The sequence below is a fragment of the Saccopteryx bilineata genome, chromosome 1 (assembly GCF_036850765.1).
Source record: "Saccopteryx bilineata isolate mSacBil1 chromosome 1, mSacBil1_pri_phased_curated, whole genome shotgun sequence".
Taxonomy (NCBI): Eukaryota; Metazoa; Chordata; class Mammalia; order Chiroptera; family Emballonuridae; genus Saccopteryx; species Saccopteryx bilineata.
This window is the reverse complement of record NC_089490.1, coordinates 315,037,697-315,051,987: the sequence shown is the minus strand read 5'-3', so window position 1 is coordinate 315,051,987 and position 14,291 is coordinate 315,037,697. Positions and strand designations below refer to the sequence as shown.

Below are 14,291 nucleotides of genomic sequence, written 5' to 3'. Positions count from 1 at the left end.
TGTCCTTCCAGTCTTTTCTAAGTATAATATCACTGAGTGGAGGATTTTACCCCAAACCCATTACCATGGCACCATGCACAGACATTATTTTGTAAACAACACATCCTCACACTAATTCACAATGTGTCATGTACTGGCAGCTAATTGTTTTATATTTATTGACCAGCTTGTCTTTGCAATAAGACTGTAAACTACTAGTTGTTAGCTTGGGGTAAAAATCATAATTATTTTGTATCCCTAAAATACCTTAAAGAAAGATAGAAATATGTAATTTCTGGCTAAGGTTTGGTAGTAGTAAGGTGACCAGTCCTTCTTTTGTAAGTTCCATCTTCCCTCAAAAAGTGTCCCCCTTTTTGATATTGGAAGACTAATCTGTAAATTTCCATGTTTGATCGAAGCATAGTCAATACATTGCATGTGATGTGACTTATATGTATCTAAATAAGTACTTTTTTTTACAATTATTATTAAATATTAATAGGCATAATTACAATAAAAATATTCCAAATGTTCTTATTTTGCATTTATCATATTAAAATGTATTATTATTGCCTGACCTCTGGTGGTGCAGTGGATAAAGTGTCCACCTGGGAACACTGAGGTTGCTGGTTCAAAACTCTGCACATGTCTAGTCAAGGCATATATGGGAGTTGATGCTTCCTGCTCTTCCCCCCTTTCTCTCTCTTTCCCTCTCTCCTCTCTAAAATAAATAAATAAAAAAATAAAAAAATTAAAATATATTATTGTTGCAATGAATAAAATGTTTCTTTTATTTACAACATTGTTTTCTTCCATTTATTTTTGTCCTCTTTTTCATTGTGAAAAAGTTGGTCACCTTTGTAGTAGTAAACACTTGGATTTTGGATAAGTATCTTATCACATTCTTCATCTCTCCAAATTCTTTGAAGTCAAGTATCTACTGCAGTTTGCATCTAGATTTCTAAAACCGAAAGCCCAGAAAATAGTTTCTAGAATAATAGTGCTGTTAGGAAATTCAGCTCTCGTGGATCAACTCTAAAGACTTCAAATGCATTACCTGCTCTAAATTCCACCCCCTGTCTTTTCATAGTGAAAAAACACCCATGACAACTTTTTTTATTTTTTTTATTTCAGATTTATAAAAATGTTTAAAAAAATGTCTGTTTCCTGCAGACGTAAGTCCAAAAACAAGAACAAAATGACAGAACTCTTGGCTTCCTACAAGAAAAAGAAATAAAACAAACATAAAAATGGGTTTTGCTAAAAGAAATGCAAGTTAAAAGATCACTCCACTTAGGAAGACATACATACTTATAAGAAGGAAGAGCATATGTTATGTCTAAACATTGCCCCACTGGGTGAAAAGGGGAACTTCTAAAACCCAATTTTTAACATTTTTTTGTATTTTTCTGAAGTTGGAAATGGGAGGCAGTCAGATAGACTCCTTCCTGCATGTGCCCGATCGGGATCCACCTGGCATGCCCACCAGGGGGCGATGATCTGCCTATCTGGGGCATCACTCCACTCCATTGTAACCAGAGCCATTCTAGCACCTGAGGCAGAGGCCATATAGCCATCCTCAGTGCCCAGGCCAACTTTTGCTCCAATGAAGCCTTGGCTGCGGGAGGGGAAGAGAGATACAGAGAGGAAGGAAAGGGGGAGGGGTGGAGAAGCAGATGGGCGCTTCTCCTGCATGCCCTGGCCTGGAATTGAACCTGGGACTCCCGCACACCAGGCCGATGCTCTACCACTGAGCCAACTAGCCAGGGCCTCAATTTTTAACATTTTATGACCACAACTCAATCTATATCATTTACCCCTAAGAAAGAGCCATTCAATTCTGCCAGCCTTTAAGAGAAAAAGAATGTAGTCTTCATGGAACCAGCAGAAAGGCACCTTTTTGTACCTCTCATTTATTACACTAGACCATGAGACCTTATTTGGATGAAATTGAGGCCCTCTTTCCTGAACCCTGCCCACCTCCACCACACACACACGTCAATGACACTAATACAACTTACTTATTATGTTAATATCCTGGAAAGAGGTAGAAATGTCTTGTCAAAGTCACCCTTTCAGTGGTGGGCATCTGTGCCCTACCATCTGGTAACTCAAATGAAAATCGAACCTAAAAGAAAAATAAAGTCTATTTTTTTTTTTCTTGAAAGGAAGAATCTTTACTTAAGCTGGAAAAATTACAAACAGTACAGCAAAATAATCATAAAAACAAAAAGATTGTGCATCTTTAAGAATCATGATCATCTAAGCATGGAATGATGGGACTTTTAAAATCTGTTGTTAGATCTAATACCTATAAACACAGGCAAATTGGAGACTACTCATTTGTCTACTTAGAGATAGAGGGGAGTTAAAATAAATTATTTATTTATTTATTTATTTATTTTTCTGAAGCTGGAAATGGGGAGAGACAGTCAGACAGACTCCCGCATGTGCCCGACCGGGATCTACCTGGCACGCCCACCAGGGGACAACGCTCTGCCCACCAGGGAGCGATGCTCTGCCCCTCCCTGGCGTCGCTCTGTCACGACCAGAGCCACTCTAGCGCCTGGGGCAGAGGCCAAGGAGCCATCCCCAGCGCCTGGGCCATCTTTGCTCCAATGGAGCCTTGGCTGCCGGAGGGGAAGAGAGAGACAGAGAGGAAGGAGAAGGGGAGGGGTGGAGAAGCAGATGGGCACTTCTCCTGTGTGCCCTGGCTGGGAATCGAACCTGGGACTTCTGCACGCCAGGCCGACGCTCTACCACTGAGCCAACCGGCCAGGGCAAATTATTATTTTTGAGGAGTTGATTTATAGATCATAGCTGATTGGAGCTGGCTTTCAGGTTTGCCAAGTCACCAAAATACCTTAAAGTTTGTTTGGGAAGAAGGCCATTTTTGGAAGATAACCATTTCAGGAGCTGCTTACCAGGTTTCCAACTGGAATAGTCAAATATCCAGAGAAGTAAAGTATTAAAAACATATAGAGCCTTACCTTTCGGAAAATTTCCTCCAAGTCACAGGAACAGGCATTTTCTTGTAACTGTTCGATGAGTTTCATAATAAAAAGAGAACCCTTCTCAGGATGTCTCCAAGAAACATTATCTGTGAATAAAACATATTCCAAATCTCATGCAAAACTTTTGTCTCACCAAAAAGATAGAATGCTAGGGTTTCTACTCCATCTGAGGAAGCCTGTTAAGTTCATCATGTTTTCTATACACTGCCATTATTTCTGAATAAACTCAAAATTTAATGAATATATTTTATACTGATACTTGATCATCATTGATGTCATATAAAGGATACCATATATGGTGCAGATGTTATGTTGGCATAGTCTCTGAGTTTAAGGATCTGTAGATTTATTTAGTAGATAAGAAGGGAAAGGCAGAAGGGGGTGGAGGGAAGTGATGAGGCTTTGGGGAAATAATACCTAAGTGTGGATCCCAAGAGTGCTATTTACTGATTCTGATTTAAGTTAATTATACTCTCTGAAATACAATGACCTTGACTACAAATGGTGGGGTTATCATTTCTGCTACAAAAATGTATTTAAAAATTAAATATAATACAAGTGTGTGGGAGAATACAGGATATGTTATACCCAGCCTATACAAGTTAATTATATTAATAACTTTTGAAATATCTACCTTACTTTGCAAATAATTAAATTCAAATCAAGTAATATTGATCATAAGGTATTTGTACAAAGAAAATATTAACTAAATCTATAAATGGTAGCAATATGAAAGAAGTACAAACTTAATTGAGGTTTAAGAGGAAAAGATCATATTCTACTGGAGAACAAAACAAAGTCTTATAAAAAACAAATATTGATGGATGATTATATAAATAGTAGAGTCATAGAAATCATAAAGCTGTTTTAAAAGCATACAAAAAAATACACAAGAGATAAACAGTTTAAATAGCTATGTTCAACCATGGACACAGGTTTTCACAAAACATTTTAGCCAATAATAATGGTAATAAAATACATAATAATAAGAGATGAAAATTCTATTTAAAGCTATAGCTGTCTTATGAGACTGGTTCTAGGAAAAGGAAGGAGGTGGGGACAGAAATATCTGCAAGTGCTTTGTGAAATTAAGAAAGTGAATGGTCATGTGTCTTCAGGAGAGCACTATAATGTAGTAGAGATTAACACCAGAGACCGTGGGGTTCAGTTTACTGTCGGAAGATAACTAGCTGAAGCTAATGGAATTGACATTTTTAAGAGTCATCTACAATGGAGGGGTGAGAAAAGTGAAAGAAAAGGAGAAAGAAATTAGTAAGATGGGTGTTGAGAAGCCAGGGGTCTATAAAGGACTATACAGACAGAGGTAAATCTTTTGTGGAAGGCTAGAATGAAAAGATTTTAAAGAATAGTTATGTCTAATACTAAAGTCTGCTAAATACATTTAAGCTGTAAATGTGTGGGACTTCTTGCCTAGTGTCATTGATCTTGATTTTTGAGAAAAAAAAATTGATTTCTATATTAACACATGGTCAACACAATGCAGAACTAGGCTATCTCCTGAGAGATGATGTCTCATTACCAGAAAATAATTGAATCTATAAATTAAACTATTTGAACAGAGGCAAGGCCTTAAGGTCATAGGAAATCAAAAAAGTGTGAATGCCCTCAAAATTCACAACATAGTGGTTGACTTTTATTTAAGCCATGATATAGAATTTAACTCAAGGTAAAAAACCTTGAGTAAAATTACAGATGGAAATATATTTAATAATAATTATTTAGTGTGTGCTTTACTCTGTATCATTCTCAATATTTCATATATATTATCTCATTTAAATCATTAGAACAATATGTGTGTTTACATATACCAGTGAGAAGGAAATCAAAGAAAGCCCAGAGAGGCTAAATAACTAAAACCAGTTTGCAAAATAGTAAATGGTAGGGTCAGAATATAAGTGACCCTAGTCTTACTCTATAGCCTAGATTTAGAAATCATTAAGGTTTCTTCTTTTTCATCCAGTCTATACTTCTAGTTAAAACCAGTTTAACTTAGAGACTCAATGTGCCTCATCTGCTTTTTTACCTTTCCTTGCCCTTCTAAATACTACTTTTATGTAAATACCTAATGTCTAGGCAAATTGACCAACTGACTGATCCCAACATTTGAACCTTTCCTATGTGGAGTCAGATTCTAATTTATTTCAGTGTAAATATTCTATCTACCTTTCACAGTTTCAGGAAGATGTTTTTGTACAATGGGAGTTTGCTAATTACCGAGTTAATAAAAATATATGTTCTATCAATCTCTATAGATAAGGGTAATTGAAGGTATAAACTGGGAGGACTGCTTGAATTGTCCTTTAGAAGTCTCATGGAAAGTTCAACACACATCCAATCTCGACAGAGTGTGTGCGAACTTCTGCAGTGGTAATGCCCACAAAAGTGTCCTCCAAAGGCACTCATTACCTGGTGTTGAAGAGCAGAAAGCAATAAAATCCTTCTCTATGTGGGCTTTCTTAACGGCATCATACTCCAAATCTTCTGGATCCAGTGAGGAGCTCTTTTCAGCAGCTTCTGATGAATCTTTTAACCACACTATCCCTTTGCTCTCTAGAAAGACAATATTTGGTTTCTTGTTACTACCAAAAGGCAAGAGCATTGTGTTCTCCCTCAAAACACTGTTCAACCATATTTACTCATTTATTTGTTCCTATTTTTCATTCATATGCACATACATACACATATTTCGGCAGCTATCCTTGTAACAACTCTTATTTTTGCTAAATCTTACATGAATTCTAATTACATTAAAACATCAAAATCTTAAGACTGAACGTGGGATCTCTTTAGTTTAAAATGCAATAAATATCTACTACCATTTATACAACTCACAGAAGCTACAATTTTGTTTGGTGACAGTAGGTGTTCTTTGACATTAAGGAGCAGAAATAAACAAATGAAAAATACTTGATGTATACAAATGATGAGGTCAAAACCTGTATATCTTGATGTCCACTTACCACCACGGCAAGCCTGAATGATGATCACCTTGGGTTTGTCCTTCAAGCTGGGACAGTTCTTAGTGTTCAAACTTTGAAAGATGGTGTTGATGCTTAATACATCTGGAACTTCCTCTGAGTGTTTTGTTCCACAAATGCCTTCTCGAATACCATGAGACATGAACACCAAGAAAGTACTGTCAGAGGTCTTGTGCTTCTCGAGGGCAGCAAAATCCTTCACCTCTCTAGTCATGTCCTGGAAGAAATCATAAAGTTGATTTTAAACTATGAGCTTCATTATCATAGTACATTGGTATTTCAATAAAAAGACACTTAAAGAATTTCTGGTTGATAGAAAAATCAAGGGGATATGAAAGGAAATTTAAGTTTCAATTCAATGAAAGATGCCTGACCCAGTAGTATTGCAGTGGATAGAGCATCAAACTGGGATGTGGAGGGCCCAGGTTCAAGTTCCCGAGGTTGCCAGTTTGAGAGCGGGCTCATCTGGTTTGATCAAGGCTCACCAGCTTGAGCCCAAATTTGTTGGCTTGAGCAAGGGGTCATTTGGTCTGCTGTAGCCCCCTGGTCAAGGGTCACATATGAGAAAGTAATCAATGAACAACTAAGGTGCCACAATGAAGAATTGATGTTTCTCATCTCTTTCCCTTCCTGTCTGCCTGTCCCTATCCGTCTCTCTCTCTCTGTCTCTGTCACAGAAAAAAAAAATTCAAAGAAATGTGATATAAGGTTATAGGATGCCATTCAAAAGTTTCTAGTAAAGAAGAAAGGGTATTATTGTGTTAATAGAACAATTCCCAAAGAAATGTTTCACTAACTCTTGCTAAAATACAAAACAAACAAACAAAATAAGCAACAACAACAAAAAGACTCTGTTAGAAGGGGTTATGGTAGCATTAAGGACTCTCCAAGGACAAATTTAAATTTTAGATTATTAAGAGATTAAGTGGTTTTAGACATATGAAAGGCATGATCATTGTCCCTACATTCTGGAAAACTTACCAAAGCAGTGAGATTTTCTCTTAAAACCACAGTGTATCCCAGATCTTCCAGCAGCATCTTCATACCTCTGATATCAGCATCAGCTCCGTCTCTCCTGGAAATCTTGTCAAACTGTGTGTTGCAGATAATGAGGGCAAGACGTGTGCGAGTGGACTTCTCCATTATTGGGTAAATCTGTTGAAAATGTGCATTGCATAAACAGTCTTGTTCTCTTTGATTAAATAATCATCTTGAGGGTATACTGTTTCTCCGCCCCTAGTCCTATCCAGAAACCAGATCTCAGGAACCATAGATAAAAACAGAAAAACAGAGAGAACAAATGAATCTCACTCTAGGAGTTGGAATAGAGTTTACAAATACCCAGATGACAACTGCCCTCTTGATATATTATAATTGTTTTTGAGAGGTAAGATTGTGAAAGAACAGACTTTGAAACAATAATTACAGAATCTTAAAACTGATTCTTCAGGTTGCTGGCTTTGCAATAATTTATAATCTATTCTTCAGTTTCCTTCTTGATCTATAAAATAAACTCGTTTGAGTCTTAGAGATATTATTATATGCAACATGCTTAGTATCTGATTGAGCATCTGATTCATAATAAGCATTCAACAAATGCCATTTTGTTGTTATTATTATAATTATTTACTTAAGACATTGAAACAAACTTGGAACCCAATACATAAGCTTGGAATTCTAAGAGGTAGAAATTCTTTAAGTAAGGGAAGCAGCAGAATAATTTTTCAGACCCTCACAAGGAAATTGGCTCTAAAAAAGTGCCCCTGCCCTTTAAAATGGTCTCCACTGTTTCTTTCACCCAGATCCTGTGCTCTGAGCACAGTACCTCTGCTGACTTTTCTTTCCATATTCTTTGGGCTTGTTCTGGGGTGCAAAGCTTGAGGCTCCCTCCTGGTCCTGGGAATGTAAACTTAGCTGGGATGTCTTTCACTGTCGAAAAAGCTGCAACAGACAATAAATATTATGAATAATGACACTGTGAACATCCCACCTGGTGCTTCTCACAATGTCATATTCATATGAAGACACAGAGGAGAAAACAAATACTTAGAAGAAAGACCCTGGGCTAATTGTTAACAGTACCAAACCAGAGGAGATTTTCAGTGGAATGATACAAGGATCTACCTTTGTCTCTTAGGATCAGTATTTTTACAAATATTTTAGATTAAAAATTTGTAAAGGGAATTTTTCAAGGCCATACATAATAGACATCTCAGGAAACAATATGTTAAATGAAATTGTTAAGATATAAACTTATTTCAAATAAAGTTGAGAATAAAGTTTAATGGAAATAGAGCTTAATTACTCTACTGTAATGTTTCTTAAAATGTTTATGTTTATTTACTTACTTTTATATTTACTTAATAAGCATAATAGTAGGTGTTAGAGATGAACAGAAGGAAGGAAGGAAGGAAAAAATGAAGGAAGGAAAGAAGGAAGGAAGGAAGGAAGGAAGGAAGGGAGGAAGGAAAGAGGAAAGGAAGGAAGAGGGAAGAAGATGAAGAGGACTGAGTGAGAGGAAATAAAGAAAGGACAGAAGTAAGGAAGGAAAGTAGAAAAAATGTGTTTTTGTCCTGTTCTTCAGAATCTCTCTACTGTGTGTGCATATGGGGAGAAGGATGAGGAATATTAAATATATTTATTAGAATGACTATAAAATAGAATAATAATGCTAACATTAAGATGCATACTAGATGGAGTCAAGCACTACACATTGATTACACAAATATATGAGGCACAGTGGTTTATATAAGTAAAACCTTTATGGTTTATTTTATTACAAGTTCAATGCCATCTAACAGTATGATGCATATACTAAAAATTAAAATAATCTGTTTAAAAATAAATATTTTTTCTAAATATTTAGAACATCTTTCAGAAGCTAAGCTATTCAAACAAGAAAATTATATTTAACTTTAAAGGGAAATTTGAAAAAATTATAGTAAATTCACTTAGGCAAACCAAGGTAACATGAAATATGTTTATTAGAAGTAAAGTAAAAAATAATTAGATAGTTATAAAATTAGTATTAGGTGGAAGAAACATTCTATTTTTTTCATAAAGGAAACTGGAGAACAACGGAATATACTAAAGAGAAATACTTGGATATTAGAGCTAATTTTTCTCAGTAAAGAAATAAGGTATGTTTCCTTATGGTTATATAGTGTGTGTCCCATCCATGAAATATTTAAGAAAACATGCATGGGCTACCACCCTTTATAGATTTACTACAGTAGTTTCTAAATTTGGTAAAATATTTGTTTCTAGGGCTTCTAAGTTTCCTTCAAATTTACGATATTTTAATTTAAAAAAAGGGTCTTCTTTCTTTAAAACCTTCACTTTTTTTTATCAAACCCCCAACCCCCTTCCCTTCCAACAGCTGTCAGTCTGTCCTCTGTATCTATGAGTCTATTTCTATTTTGTTAGTTTATTTTGTTCATTAGATTGCACATGTAAGTGAAATCATATGGTACTTGTCTTTCTCTGACTTGTTTCATTTAGCATAATGCTCTCCTGGTCCATCCATGTTGTCGCAAAAGGTAAGATTCCCTTCTTTTTTACAGCTGAGTGGTGTCCATTGTATAAATGTACCACAGCTCCCTCTCCTTTCCCACCACCACCAGAGGAGAGGACTGAAATATTTTTAAGATCTTTGTCATCTTGGACTTGGGATTTTCTTGTGCCACCTTCACTTTTTGAAATGAAACATTTTGCATTTAAATTTTTGTTGCAGAGACTAGCTAGCTATTCAATAAGACACTGTCTCCTCCTTCCTGGGCACACAGTGAGTCTATGTTGTCAACCACTCTAGCAGTTAGATGTAGGCATGTGACTGAGTTCTAGACAATGGAATGCAAGCAGAATTATGGTATGACACAGCCAGGCCAAGCTTAGCATAATCTCTCACAAATGATTTTCCATATTTCTTCCAATGCCATTATCTAGATGATTATGACCTCTGCTGGTTTTGGCATTATATATTACAGATAGTAGAGTTCTATGATGGAAGAACTCTAGTTATCTGAGTTAGTTGTTGGTGGAGAGTTGCCTACTGATGAAATATACTCATTCATGAATGAGACATAAGTTTCTATCATATCTGCACCATTAAAAATGTTTGATATTATTGCAGCAATCCATATCCTCTTAATTGATTTGGGTGTGTGTGATGTTATATCCATCTAACATTTTTAGCTAGATTTAATTTATTGATAGAGATTCTTAAATACCTCACCATTTATAACTTGTGAACAAAAACAGGACTGTTTTTATCTTGTTTATTACTTTCTAAATAGTTCATAGAACAGGGTCTTTAACATAGTAAGCATGTGCTAAATATTTTTCCAATAGTCTAGCAAATAATAGAAATTTTGATAAATCATTTAGTAAAACACTATTTGAACAAATAGTTTTGCATGCACACTATGAACCAACTACTGTTAGATGGAATCATACTTATGAATAAATCAAACATCTCAAATTTTCTCATAAAGTTTAAAGTCTACTGTGGCAATGATGAATTTATTATTAAAAATACAAGACAAAATATAATGAGAGTTCTGGCTGGAGAATCATAGAGAACTGTGGGAATAAGGGCCGTGAACTATAGTAATAGAAATAAAAGTGACTAGACAGAGATGAATTTGAGAGAAGACTCAATAAAACTTGATCGCTGTTTGAACAGTGAAAGTGAAGGAGAATAAAAAGCTCCAGTACTAATTTCAGGTTTTTAGTTTGAATAACTTGGTGATGTTGTGTAACCAACATAGAGAAAACTGTAGGAGAAAAGGCGCAGAGAAGGGCGGATGGTAAGTTCAGTTCTGACTATGTATAGAAAAAGGGGTCTGTGGGAGATATGACTGCACTATATACAGAAGGACTAGTCATTCAAGTGGGCAGTCAGAATTTGAGACACAGATGCAGAATTTGTTAGTATAAACATGGTAATAAAACTGCAGAAGTAACTTTTGCTGAAGCAGAATAGATTAAAAAAAGAAAAGGCATAAGTTCTATTTAAGAAAATGGCCTATTGCCTCCTCACCCTGGGTTTATCCCATGAATCTGTAATTAATGTCAAGAAAGATGGGGTTCAAAAATGTTCTTGCTTTGATCATACCATTAATTTGGGAGGGACGAATTGCTGCTTGGGGGTCTTGTGTAGCATGATCATTTTCTGATTGAGAACCTGAGGAGAGATAAAAGACATTAAAATAGTCACCATTTCTGAAAAAAAATTCCTTAGTGGGATGAAAAATCCCTATTTAAAATAACTTCCACAAGCTTTGATTCTATTCAAAATGTGATCTACCTAGAACCACACTCATCACCAGGGACCAAAAGCCTCTTCTTTTGAAGCAGAATGACAGTGTCTATAAGTGAATTCCTTGATTTCCTCTTTCTGATGAAAGTGCAACTGAGATTCCATAAGCTATAGAATCAAGAATTCTCTTAATATACATGTTTCAAGGTGGCTCCTGAGGTGACCACTACTGCATAACAGGTATGTGCTAAGTGAAGTTATCTAACTCAGAGATGACCTAGACTTTGGAGAAAACTAAGAACAGGGGGCTCTTATCCTTGCCAAGATTAATCAGAGCAGGAAGCGATGATGAGGTGATTCATGGGTCACCCTCAATCAGTGTTAATTTAATTTTCTAACTTCCAAAGAACAGGAAAGTATAGAGCTAGGATATAAACAGAAATCTGTCAACTATTAATCTTGGGCTTTTGTTCAATGAAGTCCTCTGACAGCCCACAAAGGGCACTCTGGATTCATGCTGGGACAGGAGCCCTGACTGCAGTCACTGTAGTCTGTACTTGCCCGACTCAGTGGCACATTCTGAGGAGAGAACACGGACAAACCTGTTACACCATTTGGTTGCATAAAGTCACTCATTTCAATTTTAAGGACAAGAATTAGATTTAAAGTTCTTTTATTTTATAAAGATCTCAATATAACAGTATGCACCTGAGAAACTTATTCTAGAAACTTCAAGAATTTTTGTGAGCTATCTTATGTGAAATACCCTGAGTCTTCATTCCATACAAGATTTTCATAGACAAAATATGGTTCATTTTTCTGCTCTGAATGAGGGAGACCCATAGGCTGTCCTTGAAAATGTCCAGCCCAAGACAACAAACTGCAGCTTGTCCTATCCTTCCCATCTAGACTGCTGGACTAACTTACCCATCAATAAATTCAAGAACATTTTCTGGAAAAGTCCATGCTATTGCAGTAGTGGACATGCCAACAACTTTCTTTTAGAAAGATCTCTTTCATTAGAGTCATTTAAATAAGATATCTAATTACCATAGTCTGTGGCCCTGGAAGAAATTGATAAAGAAATGAGGGAGAGACAAGGCCATGACAACTGTGACTGAGGAGGCAGACGCCAGCTGTTAGAGTTATCGTAGTGGGTTGTACAAGTGCATCTAGAATTCAAGGACTGTGAATTGAAAGCAATGAGGCTATGGGAGAAAAAACTTTGGCTATTGTACAATTATTCTGAACCTTATTGTTACTTATTGCTTGCCTTTATTTTGGGGCAAAGTGTTAAAAGAAAAAGAAGTAATGAAGAAAAAACAGGAAACTACCTATATACGAACTTTGCTACATCATTCAGACAGGCAGAGGTTCTTCCAGTCCCTAGGGGAAAAGGCCTCTTACTTTCAATGAATAACTTTTGCTTCTGATGGATTTGGGAAGTATGAAAGTGACCAGTGGCTGGTAGTTCACCTGAGATCCTGTCTTTGCTGTGTGGAAGGACAAAGGGACAGTAGAAGGGACAGCTCAGATGCCTGAGTCTTGTATCATGGCCTCAAGAGGATGGGTAGTAAAGTAATGTCCTCAAAATTGAAATGAGTGACTTATGCAACCAATGGTCTGTGTTCTCTCCTCTGAATGTGCCACTGAGTCAGGCAAGTACAGATTACAGTGACTGCAGTCAGGGCTCCTGTCCCAGCATGAATCCAGAGTGCCCTTTGTGGGCTGTCAGAGGACTTCATTGAACAAAAGCCCAAGATTAATAGTTGACAGATTTCTGACTCTGTCTCTGTAAAAAAAAAAAAAAAAAAAAAAAAAAAAAAAAAAAAAAAAAGATTGTCCTCAAGTTTCAACAACTAAGCTACCAAAGAAGGCTCCTGAGGCTAATGGCATAAGAACAAAGAGGAAAAGAACAGAGGCATACCACAGTGTCACTGACATAGAAATAGGGCCCTGAAGCCCTATTTGCTATCTACAAACTAACCTGACCAATAAAGAAGTAAGATGTGGGTACAAAGACACAGGGCTCACCTGAGGACTTCATTCTGAGTTGTTGACCTTACCTGAGGAGAGTTCTATCTTCTCAGCAAGGCAGGAATCCTCTTCGCAAATATAAGTGATACACATTTGGCTAGCCTTCGGCCCTTTCCGAATGATCACGTCAATCAAAGCTCGGGCCTTATCCATGATTGTGACATTTTCATTTCTTATTTTCTCAAACTCCTCCTCATTTAGCACTCTTTTCTCTAATAGTTCATCGAGCAAGCCATTGATGGTGCCAGGGCTCACCGACTGGATAAATGCCTTCCTCTTCTCCTTCAGGGTCTTGTCTGTTTGAAGCACAAGGATTTCTCCTGTCACTAAAACAGTCTCATTTCCCCCTTCTGTCAGCAGTAAGGAGCTAGCCTTCTTTGTATTTAATCCATAAAATGTACCTCTCCCCGCAGTTCAGTCATCCAGAACATCTCTTATTCTTCCCTCACTATGATCCATGATTGCTCACTGAATGGCCTGAAGTCTGAAATTTACAATCTCTAAGTAAGTGCCTGAAAATCAGAGATCTTCCTGACAGTGATTCAGGTTTATTCAACTCTGCATAGTAAAATGATGAACTAGTGATGGCCCATTTCCTTTGGGACAACAACTGCTGGTACCCTTCTTGTTGCAACTGTACACCCTCTGTCAGATAATTCAGTTAAGATGGCAAAACGATAGCAGAATAGCAGAGAAGCAACAGTTCCTTTCTGAAATTTGCCTTTCCTTTCCAAACGCTGTAAAAGTCTTCCCTACTCTTCTTTCCCACTCCCTCAGCTTTGCTCATCCAAACATTCACAGAAGCTTATTACAGCTTCCACCAAAACTACCCACTTCCCAAATCGTTTCCCTAAGACATGTTCTCTTAGACAGTAATAAAACTAAACAGCAAGAACTCACCAGCCATGGCTGTTCTCTCTTAACCTTGGTGTGGTTTTGAAACTGAAAGCGTGTTCCACCTTCCTTTTTAGTAGGGTGTGTACACATGTTAAGAAATGCCAA

General features: G+C 36.7%; 1 protein-coding gene across 1 annotated transcript; it reads right to left on the bottom strand.

Annotated features, from left to right (window-relative positions):
• Positions 1–1,095: 1,095 nt before the first annotated feature.
• CASP1 (caspase 1) lies at positions 1,096–14,291 on the bottom strand. The gene is made up of 10 exons (XM_066253660.1): positions 14,190–14,291; positions 13,319–13,585; positions 11,109–11,177; positions 7,818–7,933; positions 6,974–7,147; positions 5,975–6,209; positions 5,421–5,564; positions 2,970–3,079; positions 2,001–2,107; positions 1,096–1,197 (listed from the first exon to the last, which is right to left on the bottom strand). Exons 1-9 carry the CDS (start codon positions 14,194–14,196, stop codon positions 2,009–2,011), a joined length of 1,221 nt encoding a protein of 406 aa, XP_066109757.1. The 5' UTR covers positions 14,197–14,291; the 3' UTR covers positions 1,096–1,197; positions 2,001–2,008.

What these genes read in the sequence shown, in the direction of transcription:
- CASP1 (XM_066253660.1), bottom strand. An exon ending in TTTCTGCTCTTCAACACCAG is followed by an intron (nt 3,080 to 5,420) that starts GTAATGAGTGCC and finishes TTTTATTCACAG; the next exon opens with ATAATGTTTCTTGGAGACAT. An exon ending in TGGAGGAAATTTTCCGAAAG is followed by an intron (nt 2,108 to 2,969) that starts GTAAGGCTCTAT and finishes TTTTTCTTTTAG; the next exon opens with GTTCGATTTTCATTTGAGTT.